The 12,296-nt window shown below is 34.1% G+C and overlaps 1 protein-coding gene across 9 annotated transcripts in view; it reads left to right on the top strand.

Annotated features, from left to right (window-relative positions):
• The window catches only part of Stxbp5l (syntaxin binding protein 5L), a 347,451-nt gene that overhangs the window by 325,894 nt on the left and 9,261 nt on the right, over window positions 1-12,296 (top strand). For all 9 annotated transcript variants that reach the window (XM_048794363.1, XM_048794362.1, XM_015486887.2 and 6 more), the window contains 3 exons: window positions 3,214-3,574; window positions 8,988-9,153; window positions 11,755-11,866. In XM_048794363.1, the coding sequence (XP_048650320.1) occupies window positions 3,214-3,574; window positions 8,988-9,153; window positions 11,755-11,866 (639 nt within the window). The remainder of the gene's footprint in view (window positions 1-3,213; window positions 3,575-8,987; window positions 9,154-11,754; window positions 11,867-12,296) is intronic.

The following is a 12,296-nucleotide window of genomic DNA, read 5'->3' as shown; positions in this document are numbered from 1 at the left end:
ATTTTGATCATACTTTCTCCCATACTCAACAAAACTACCTTCATATAGGTGACCACTGACTTAATAAGTAAATCCAATGGTAAATTATCAGGCCACATCTTACTTGACATATCTGCAATCTATTATATAAATTACCAATTCTCTCTACCTTATAACACTCATTTATTAGATTAAAGACCTTTATATTTATCTGTTTTTCTTACTGTGGTACTAACTGTTCCTTCTCAGTCTTCTTTATTGGTTCTTTCAATTCATTGCACTGGATTTAAAACAACATAATGCCCCAAGACTGACTCCTTTAACTTTTTCTCTTTTCTCTTTACATTGAAGGCCTAGAAGAAATTATCCAACCTCATGATTTTAAATGCGTTTATAATCTGATGTATCATATGTTTTTATTTGTATTTATGTTTATAGCTTGGACCTGTTCCCAAATTCCTGACACAGGAATCTAGATATTTGACATCCTCTTGTTTATCTAATAAACACCTCAAACTTAACATGTCCAAAACTGAGCTTCTGATATTTCTCTTTTTTTCCACAGTATTTCCTATATATCCATTGTCAGTCTGTTCTTCAAGTTGCTCAGATCAAAAACATCTGAATCATCCTTGATCTCTGTTTCTTTCCTATCTTAAATACAATTTATTAGCAAACCCTACTGGCATAACTTTCACAATGTTCTCAGATCCTGACATTTCTCACTATATCTACTGTTACATCTAGTTCAAGAGGGCTATATTTATTTTCCACGTGGATCATTATGTTAATCTCTTCACTGCTCTCCTTTTTTCTAACTTTGATACCCTTTAGAATATGCCCATCAGAAAGAATGATCCTGTTAAATGAAATTTAAGTTATATCACTCCAAGTAAAAGTCTAAATCTTTAGCATGTCCTACAAGAACCTGCATAATCTGGCACCACTCTGTCTCTCTGATTGTATCTCCTATGAGGCTTCCCTTTGTCATTCTAGAGAATCAAGATCTATAGATTCTGAGATATTACTCTGTGTGCAAGTTAATAAAGGTAGGTTGCCAGTTTCACAGATGCTGATGCAAGGTATGCAACTCCTATGGCAGAGACAAAGGATAATTTATTACTCACAGAAATCAGAAAAGCAGTAATTTGAGCCGGGATTTTTTTGAGCCCTAATTACCATGGGATGATGCAAAGAAACCTTCACATTAGTATCAGTCTGCTATAGGAAACAAATTAGAAACCAAAGCAGCAGTTTTGACAAGGGCAGCTCAATGAAAAAAAAATGTCATTTTAATGCCATCAGTGTATAAGCATTGGGAATAAGTAAAATGTCTTCTAAAATATGGGTTTCTTGACTTTTTAACCTAATTTGTGCCATACCTACATCAAGGATGCAAAGATATTCATGTAGTTATATTGATGTAATGATAAGGTTATATTAAGAAATGCATTACTAGAAGTTTCATCATGTGAACATCATAGAGTGTACTTATACAAACCTAATGTCATAAGTCAATCAGATGTGGCCTCTTGATGCAACCAAGAGACTTAGTAAACACAAATTATATGAGGTTGCTGTCACCATAACACAGCATATTGTTTTACAGTAAACATTTTTTACGGAGTAAATTGAAGCAATGACAAAGAAGTAGAGTAGAGTACTATAGTAAATACTTAAAGCCGTAACATTGTCATTTATTATCATTATCAAGTATTACATACTGTGCATAATTGTATTGCTACTCTCCTATGCAATTGGCAGCACAGTAGATCTACACCAGCATCACCATAACCACATGAATAATATATTGTGATGGCTGGAGCATACTAGGTGGTAGGAATTTTATAGCTCCATTATACATATGGTCTTCATTGACTGAATTATACGTCATTATATGACCCATGACACTACTTAGAAAAATTTCTCTGTAGCAGGTAGTTATGAAAAGGTAGTTTTGAAAATGTGGTTTTACAGAGTAGTATATATTTTGGCATCTTTTTATACAAGGAGTTTTGAGAGAGCTGTTATTTTATACCTTGACCCTATACTAAGCACCTAACCCCGCAACCCTATCCTCTCAGTTCTAGGATTTGTACAGGTTATTTAGTTTTCAAGTGGATTTAAAAATACAGCTGAGATGTTAGATCATCTAATGTTACTTTGAATTTTATAATTTTTAAGTTGTTTAAATTATAAGAAAAAGCACTTCCTAAATAGAATGTGTTTTCATCTACCACCTTTCCTTTTTTAAGTATCTGTCACACTATATATCACTATACACACACACACACACACACACACACATACACACACACATATACATATACATACATATATACTTGAAATATATCAGCCTGGGTTAACACCCTTACTCTACATAATATGAAAGGACAAAATAAAAAAGGGCTAGTAGAATACTGTTTAAAGGAGAGTCCAGCCTAAGTTACCTCCTTAGTTTTATAGAATACAGTCTTCTGAGACCAGTAAAAATCACTAATAAGTAGTGATCTGGTGTGGATAATCAACCTTGAAGAATCCAGGTAAATGAACACTTTTTCTGAATTCAGATGCATAGGCTTGCCTGAGAGCTGAAGGTAGTTATTTTTAAAGGTTTTTGTTATTCATACAATTAAAATTTCTAGCATGAACTCCAGATATTGAAATTTCTTTTTTTTTTCGGATATTGAAATTTCATGACATTAATTGAGTGTTCAATGTCAGGAAAAGAAAAAAGAAACATATATTAGTAAATGAACCTATAAAATAAGAAAAGAGAATCAGATGATATAATTATTTTTCTGTTGAAATTATTTCAATAAATGAAAGTTATGCATTTTTCAATTTGTCTTTTATAAAATGATTTTAAAGTGGATGATATAAAATAATGAAAAATCCTGAATTAGCAATCAAGAAATCAGAATTCTAGTCAGAGCTCAGTCACTAATTTGCTATGTGACCTGGCCCAACTGTCATCATCTTCTTGGATCTGTTTTCCCATTTAAATGAGAGAATTTGACAAGTTAATGTCTTAGGTTCTTTTTAGGCCTAATATTCTATGATTCTAAGTTAATGCAATGGATGAACTAAAAAATTTACGATCTATGTGTATTCGTGCAATACTATGATACTATAAACACAAATTATCATAATATAAATGTTCATTGCCCACAGATGAATAAAAGCTCTTTTAGAAAGAATTTATTTGCCAGTGATGTGAAATTGTTTTTATAGGTACATTCCTCTCATTGAAAGGAGCTGTACTAACATTTTCCTGTATGGACCGAACTGGCGGATTAATGCAACCGCCATATGAAGTTTGGAGGGATCCAAATACCATAGATGAAAATGAAAAAACTTGGAGAAGGAAATTGGTCATGAACTACTCCTCTTCATCCCAAGAAATAGGAGATCATCAGTATACAATAATTTGCTCAGAAAAACAAGCCAAAGTCTTCTCACTGCCTTCTCAGACTTGCCTTTATGTTCATAACATCACCGAGACATCTTTTATACTGCAAGCAAATGTGGTGGTCATGTGCAACAGTGCCTGCTTGGCATGCTTTTGTGCTAATGGGCATATCATGATAATGAGGTAGTTGCCTTCTTTATAAATTATCTGATAATTATAACAAAACCAGCAAGTATAATCCTAAAAAGTATATGATTAATGTGCAAGATGTTATCAAGAAGCAACCTGAGATCATGGTTTAATTATGTTTGTAAATATTTTGTTGTTTAACAATCTGATGAGAGTTTGGGGGTTTGTGGTGTGTTCTGTTGGGATTTTTTCCTTAAAAAATGCTTAATGCTGTGAATTAAATATATATTTTTAACTGGCATCAAGAAATCTAAGGAAAGAATGATGTTCCAGTCATTCAACAAACATTTACTGAGTATATTTAGCTTCCAAATGCTATGCTAGCACTGGAAATAAAAGATGAATAAGCTACAGGGAAACGAAGCTGTTACTTTTACTATATAGTTCATGAAAGAATATTTTTTAATTTATTGGTTCTTTAGTCATACATGCCAGTAGAATCCATTTTGATATACTAATAAGAATATTAAACAGAGTTTCACCTGATCCTTATTGCTATTCTAGGACACATGAAAGTAAAGTATTATTTGCATACTTCATTTTACATGCTAATAAATTGAATTTGAGGTTGAAAGTCTAGGAAAAAATGAGGCAGCACTGAGAAATATAATAAAAATCATCATACACTTTAAAAATAAGTTGTCAGCTCATCAACAGTATATTTCATCCTACTGTTAGTGAAATCAAATAAAATTTGTAAGACATTGAGATATTATAACTTTATGAATTCAGCAGGTAATAAGAACAGTTAAGAAGTCACTGTTATTCTTTTTCATTCTCCCGTAGTTCAAAAGTCATTAAAATGGTTAAGCATTGTACTGGACCTATAAACAATATAGAAATTAGCAAAATATATTCCTAACCCTTAAGAAGCTTACCATCTAATTGGGAGATAAGACACATACACAAGAAATTATAATGCATAATTTGGGCACAGAGGCTGAAACTGATCAGAAGGCTAAGGCAGTAAGATCACAAATTCAAGGATAGCCTGGGCAACTTAGCCATACCCTGTCTCAAAATAAAAAATTACTTTTTTAAAAAAGGGTAAGGTATTGGGCTGAGGATGTAGCTCAGTAATAGAGGGCCCCCATGGGTTTAATCCCTGTACCACAAAAATTGTAAAAAAATATATAAATTCAACAGAGGAAATATGAAATTGAATTTTCTGTTGATAAAATTGGTCCCTGGAGTTCAAAGCCATAGTATAGTTAAGCATGAATTATAAAGGAAGAGTCATTGGGAGGAAAGTAACCTAGAGAGGTAGATGGGGGGAAATTGTTGAGGACTAATTGATATAAGAAATATGGTTTTAAAGCACATGATTAACCTCTATTCATTAGGAAATATCTGTGGAGGGGGAGCTTGTGATTGACTTTTGAATTGAAATGATAACTATATAAAAGGCAAGGAGGGGAAACTGTGAGGGATCATGGAGGGAAACTTGCTGTGTGTAAAGCTGTTTAGTTATGAAAGGTAATGGAAGCTGTTAAATTTGGGGGTTAGAAAAGAACTTAAGGTTATTTTTTTAATTTGGATATTAGTGATGCTGTTAGCAAATATGAAAGCCAGGCGCATTTGGAAAAGTTATGATAATGAGAAGTTTGAGAATGAATTGAAAATAAATATTTGAAATTTGAGGTATCGATGTCATCCAGCAGAAATTTATCAAGAAATATATAGAGTCTGGACTTTTAGAAACATATTGGAAGTCTTCTGTGTGAATACATTAGTAGTTATGACAGTGACTGAGATAATCAAAAAAGGTAGTACAAAAAGTAATGAAGAACAGACTGAGCTGAGCTTAGGAACTTGGGGCTATCTCTACATTTTATACTATGAAAGAAAGAAGAGCATCCAGCAAAGGAGATTGAGAATAAGTCATCAGAAAGAAAGGGAAAGGACCAGAATGGTTATAACTTCATGAAATAAAAAGAAGGGAATAGTATCAAAAGAAAGGAGGTGGGGGTCAAAAGATAGTCAAATATAGCAAAGAGATCAAGGAATTTAGGTACAAGAAAAACATTAAATCTTGCCACTACTTAGATATTAATGGCCTTTAAGAAAGCAAGTCTTAGGTACACGGTGGAGGTAATTTGAGGCAGGTATATAGATGAGAGATTGGTAAAGAATAACCTATGGACCAAATCTACCCCATCCCATATCTGATTTGTACAACCTACAAGCCACAGATAGTGTTTACATTTTTAAATGGTCAAACACTTCATGATATATGAAAATTAAGCGAAATTCAGATACTTATAAATGCAGTTTTTTGGGAATACAGCCACACCCATCTGTTTGTATATTGGTCACGGCTATTTTTGCACTGCAGACTCTAAAACATTTACTATCTGGTCCTTTACCCCAATTATAGATTATTCTTTCAGAAAATTTTGTTTTTTTAAATATTTTTTGTAGTAAATGGTCACAATAGCTTTATCTTATTTATTTAATTTTTTTATGGTGCTGGGGATCAAACCCAGTGTCTCACACATGCTAGGAAAGCACTCTACCGCCAAGTTATAGCCCCAGCCCCAAATTTTGTGTTTTAAAAAAGAGAGATGAAAGACGGGAAGGTAGTTCAAGGTGAAAACTAGACTTTGACAGTGCTATATTTTTATTATTTTTAAATTTGGGAGACATGAACAAATTTTTGAGGTATGGGGAAGTACTTAGAGATAAAGACTTGGGAAAAATGATCATTTTGTGGTCAGTTCATTTTCTTGTATATTTCTGATCATTTCTCTCTTTGTCTGATTTTTCCTTTTTTCAAACTAGTTTTAAATATTTCCAATGAAGGTTATTTCAATCTTATTTGAAAATGACATTTAACTCAGTTTTGAAAAAAAACTGTACATTTGTGTGTGTTTTAATGTTTATTTTCATGCGCACACACACACACACTCTCTCTCTCTCCCCCCTTCTCTAAGCTACCATTTAGTCACTCAAAAATTGTCTCACTTTAAATCTTAATTATGTCAGTCAGAATTTTAGCTTAATGATGATTATTTTAACCTGTTTCTGTAAAATTTTATTATTTCTAAGATGTTATCCTATATATCTCCAAATTCTATTTAAATTAATATGTTCTATCATCTATATGAGGTGAGAGATTTCTTAATAAATGAAAAACAAGCTTTTAAACATCAGGAGTCATTGGGAAAGCAATATTTCAGTCTCCCTCTGTAAAAGCTGCTTTACATGATAGTGGCTACTTTGGTATTATGTCATAATGAAAACTTGTCATAATGTTTTCCTGAGGATACGTAAAAATATTTGAAAAGGAAATAATTTTGACATTATTTTAATAATATATAATGTATAGCTAAGAAATGATGATATGTACTCTGCTGGGTGGATTGAAGAACTGAATCCTACAAATTGATCTGTTCCTGGTCTTCTTTACTTTCCCATGCTGAGTATATACCCAGGATCTTTCCAGACCCTGTCAGAATGTAACTGTCCTGAGCCCCGTCTCCTCAAGTCCTAGTTTCTGATAGGTGGAGGCAGCTAATGATTGGTTGTTAAGGTCCAAACGTAACCAGAAAGAATATGAGGGCTGAGGTTGTGGCTCAGTGGCAGAGCACTTGCCCCTCACACGTGAGATACTGGGTTCCATCCTCAGCACCACATAAAAATAAAACAAAATAACGATTTTTTTAAAAAAAGAATATGAAAGACTTATCTATATGAATTCTCAAACATAGCCACTTTTATGAACCTCCTGTGGTTAACGGACTCTGATTTTTTATTAAAGTGCCTCTGAATAGAAGAAACTTTTTTCAGTTTTAAAACTAATTGTTTTCTAATCCTTAGCAATTAACTTGCTCTTTCACTTTTCCTACCTAAAGTGATTGTACCTTTTCAAATTTTCTTTTCTTGACTCATTTATGTTGCACACCCTAGACAATGTAGCCTATCAGAAAGGTCAGCAGAATCTCTCCCAACCCACCTATTAATTTGATTGAATTACAGATATCTGTTTAACTGATTTTGTTTCAGACTCATATCTTAAGGGGTTTAGCTACCTGAAGGGTTATAACAGATTAATTACAATATCTTTTTTATAGATTTCAGATAATTTATTTTTACTAAGTCTTTGAAGTTCAGAGTGTAATTTACACTTTAAAACACATCTCAATTCAGACTAGCCATGGATCAACTGCATAATATTCACATGTTTTTAGTTAGTGGCTAAAATATTGGGCAGTGCAGCCCTGGAATCTCAGGAAAACGCTTATTCCAATAACACAGATTTCAAGTGCCATTTTATAAAAGTTTGAGGGTCAAAAGTCTAGTTACAAACTACCTTGATAAGGGAGATCAGTATCTTTTGAGGTGCTGGTTTTATGATCTGGAATCATTTAAAATTATTGAGCACACTTAGAATTAGTAGAATGATTTCAAAACTTGAGATTTAATTACAAGCCCCACTCCCACTTTTGACATTAGAGGTATGATTAAAAATCAGTAAAAGTGGTTTTATTTTCTTCAGTGGCTCATAAAACTGGCTCTAACAACAGTATCCAAAAGGACATTCTGAGAACTATTTTAGCAAATTTATAGCTACAGCATTAGGATTAGGATGCAGCCGTGGAATAAACTACATCAAATCTGTGGTATTCATTTGGATGTACAAATTCTGATCTATTATTGGTACCTTATTCTCATTCCCTTACAGCCTTGGCTGGGTTTATTTATTGATTGTGCCTTCAGTGCAGATGCCCTAAGTTATAGGTAATTTCAGAGGGAATAAAGGAAGAGGAAGCAAAGCCACTCCATTCCCAGGCACAGTGAATTGAACCCATTCTGTGTTAAAACTTCTTCAAAGTCAGGAGTTCTGCCTAAAAGAAAGACAATAGACCAAGTATGCAGTCAGATACATTCTAGCATTTCTGACATAACCAAAGGCTATAATCATATGAAGAGAACCCATGGAATGCTGCAAAAACATCCCAGAGATTGCTGGTCTCTTCAAGGGCATTGTTAAGCATCTGTGGATTAAGATAGAACTTTGCCCATGATTTATTCTGGGGGGCATGGGTACCGGGGATTATACCCAGGGGTGCTTCACCACTGAGCCATATCCTTAGCCCTTTTTTATATTTTATTTAGAGATAGGGTCTTGCTGAATTTCTACGTGCCTCACTAAATTACTGAGGCTGGCTTTGAACTCATCATCCTCCTGCCTCAGCTGCCCGAGTTCCTGGAATTACAGGCATGCACCACCATGCCCAGCCCATTTTTTTTTTTTATGAATTTGTGTGAAAGCCTATTAATACTGAGCCTTCAAGAGAATAAATGAAATAACCATAAAATAATGTTTTTTAAATTACTGTTTTATGTTAGGAAATGCTTTTTTTCAACTTGAATATGGAATGTGGATTTACTTTTTTCCTTTTAGCCTACCTAGTCTTCGCCCAATGTTGGATGTTAATTATTTGCCACTGACAGACATGAGGATAGCACGGACATTTTGTTTTACCAATGAAGGACAGGCTTTGTATCTTGTCTCTCCTACTGAAATTCAGCGGTTAACATACAGCCAGGAAATGTGTGATAATCTACAGGTAGGTCAGGTGCATTTATTTTTTTTTTAAATGGAGAGGTTGTAAAATGAAAGGGATGTCTAAAAGCTAAAATATTATTGGATTGCACAATAAATATGCCTTTCTTAGAACAAATCTTTAATATATATTCTTCTTTATGACCCTGCCAACTTCTGGTACAGTTCTAGGTATGCACAGAAATAATAAGAAAGAGAAAGAATATGAAGATCTTTCATTTTAACAGTTAAATATTTTTATTTTATTGTTTGCATTTGCCTGTTGAGTGTCTCTGGAAAAATCATTTCCTTCTAGATGGGAAATATGTATGAACACATGAAAGTTTGTATCCAGCTCAGGGAGTTCATAGGCTTTTTTAAAAAAAAAAACTTAATCTTGATCAAGGGCCACCAAAATAACCATGCTGATTAGAATTGGATATTTGTCTTTGTACATGGTGGTAAGCACAGCCTAGAAACAGGAGAGAGATAAAAGCTTATCTAATCTTGCATAAGAATTGTCACAGAATTTTAAGAGAATCTTCAAGATTTAACTGGCTCAATACCTTTACTTTACAAATTAGAAAATCAAAATCATTCATTATAATGTAGAGATTACGAGTAAAAATGCTGAATTATTTGTGCTATACTTGGATCCCCTTTTGTGTGACTTTGGGCATTTTATTTAACCTACCTGTATGTGCTACCTTGGAGCATTATTACTAGAATTAGGTAAGAATTTATATAAAGCAATGAGCAGGCAGGTCATTGATGATGACCAATGAGCACAGTTCCTGGAATATATAAATCTTGTATTATGATCATTATATTGTTATTCAACAAATATTTAAGGAGTTTTTATTGTGTGTCTTAGACTTTGCAGGGTTCTAGAAATACAACAATAAGCACACAAATCCCTGTCTGCTAGGTAGAGAGATAAGTGAGCACATATTCTATGGAAAATGCTATGTATATATCTATACCAGTACTAGGGAGGCAAAAGAAGTGCATTTGGGTTGATGAAAAGAAAGGAGGGCTGGGGTTGTGGCTCAGTGGTAGAGCACTTGCCTAATATGTATGCGGCACTGGGTTTGATTCTCGGCACCACATACAAATAAATAAAATAAAGGTCCAACAACAACTAAAAAATATTTAAAAACAAAAAGAAAGGAGGGAGTAGTTAGAGAAAGATTGTGGGCACAACTGACCTCTGAAGGGTAAGTAGGAGTTGTTCAGGTAAATTGATGGCTAGGGATAAAAAAGGTAGATATCCTAAACAGTAGTGGTATAGGTATGAAATCCTCAGGATTCAGGAAACTGCCAAGAAAGTTCAGCATTGGGAAGTGAAGATTTGAGGGGTGGTGCTGGAGAATTAGTCAAGAAAAGCTCTGGGAGCACCTTTTAAGATCTATAAGGAACTGAGCATTTATCCTAAGAGGTACAGGAAGTCATTAAAAAAACTTGAGCAGATTTGGTTGATAGTACAGCAATTGGTTTTGAGGAAGCAAAACTGAAGCTGGGGACAATAATTAGGAGTCTCTTTACAGTAAAGTTCAAGAATTGCATTGACCCAAAATAAAGGAATCAGCAGTTATGATGAAGAAAAGTTAGCAGATTCAAGAGCTATAAAGTGTAATCCATTGGCTTTGAGGGTTATTAGTCATAAGAATGAGGAAAAGCAAGGAATGTTTTCTGCCTTGGGAAACTGAATAGAGGGTGCTACTCTCTCCAAAGAGTAGGACTTCTAGGAAGAAAAACACAGGGCTGGTGAGGAGAGATGATGAAGTCAAACTGAAAGTTCATTGACAAACCTGTGCCTCCTGGTCTTGGTTTCTTCCTCCGTACTGATGGTTCTTAAATGTTGTGCTGCTTTAAAAGGACTTGAAAAGCAAGATAACCAGAGCACATCTAGGTCAATTCTGATTTAGTAATTGTAGAAGATTTGCATTTCTAATAAGATATTTTCCCAGTCATTCTAAAACTCATCAAATACTGAGAATGACCTTGCCATACCTATTTTTAATTATTTCAATGATTTTTAACTATGGCATAATTTTGTATAATATAAAAATAGATCTAGCCTTCACTGAAGCCTTCTTATTTCTAAGGGAAGTCCATTCATGGTTCAGGGAAAGGAACCAGGATAGGAAAGAGGCTGTGGTAATTTTAAAAGCCACAAATATCTAAATTGGTAGTCACTGATCATACATGGAAATTATTCTGAGAGTGAATATATTGATTTTCCATGCTAGATATCAATAGGAGACAAAATAGAAAAAGGAAAATTTTAGAAAATCAGTTACTGTAGAAATGAAGGAAAGAAAATGGAGAAAGAAATGTTAAGGTAAAAAACTGTGAGCAAAGCAAAAATCAGCAGGAAAAGCAGACTGTCTTTCGTGATATACTCTTTTACCACAGTGTTACCTTTTTATCTGTTAATTCATTATTAGTTTTTTTTTTTTTTTTTTTCTTAGTTATCGGCGGACACAACATCTTTGTTTGTATGTGGTGCTGAGGATCGAACCCGGGCCGCACGCATGCCAGGCACGTGCACTACCGCTTGAGCCACATCCCCGGCCCCCATTATTAGTTTTATAATGCTTTTTTTCCTTTGAATTTGGTACAGGACATGCTAGGAGATTTGTTTACTCCTATAGAGACACCAGAAGCTCAGAATAGAGGCTTTCTTAAGGGACTGTTCAGTGGAAGTGGACAAACATTTGACAGAGAAGAGCTCTGTGAGTAAATTCCTAATTACAGAAATGCATCTCAGAATGGAAGACATGATATTGTGTGTATAGTTTAATATGGGATCTCAAATTCTAGGTTATGTGCTTTTTCTTCTATTATTTTGTGTGTGTGCATTATAATTTCACACAGCAGTGGGATTCGTGTAACAGTCACACATGCATATGACATAGTTTGTTCAGTTTCATTTCCCAGTACATTCCCTATTACTTCCCTCCTGTCTCTGATCCCCATCGTCTACCCTTACTGGTCTTCCTTCTTTTTTTTTAATTTGTGAATTATAATTATACATAAAAGTGGGATTCACTGTTTTATATTTCTATATGAACATAGCAGTAATTTGGTTGATTTCAATGGGTCCATCCCCCCCCCCGCCCTCCCTATCCTCCTCCCTATCCTCCTCCTCCTCCCTTCCATCCT

This window comes from Marmota marmota, unplaced genomic scaffold, assembly GCF_001458135.2.
Source record: "Marmota marmota marmota unplaced genomic scaffold, marMar, whole genome shotgun sequence".
NCBI lineage: Eukaryota > Metazoa > Chordata > Mammalia > Rodentia > Sciuridae > Marmota > Marmota marmota.
This window is presented reverse-complemented; position numbering and strand designations above follow the sequence as displayed.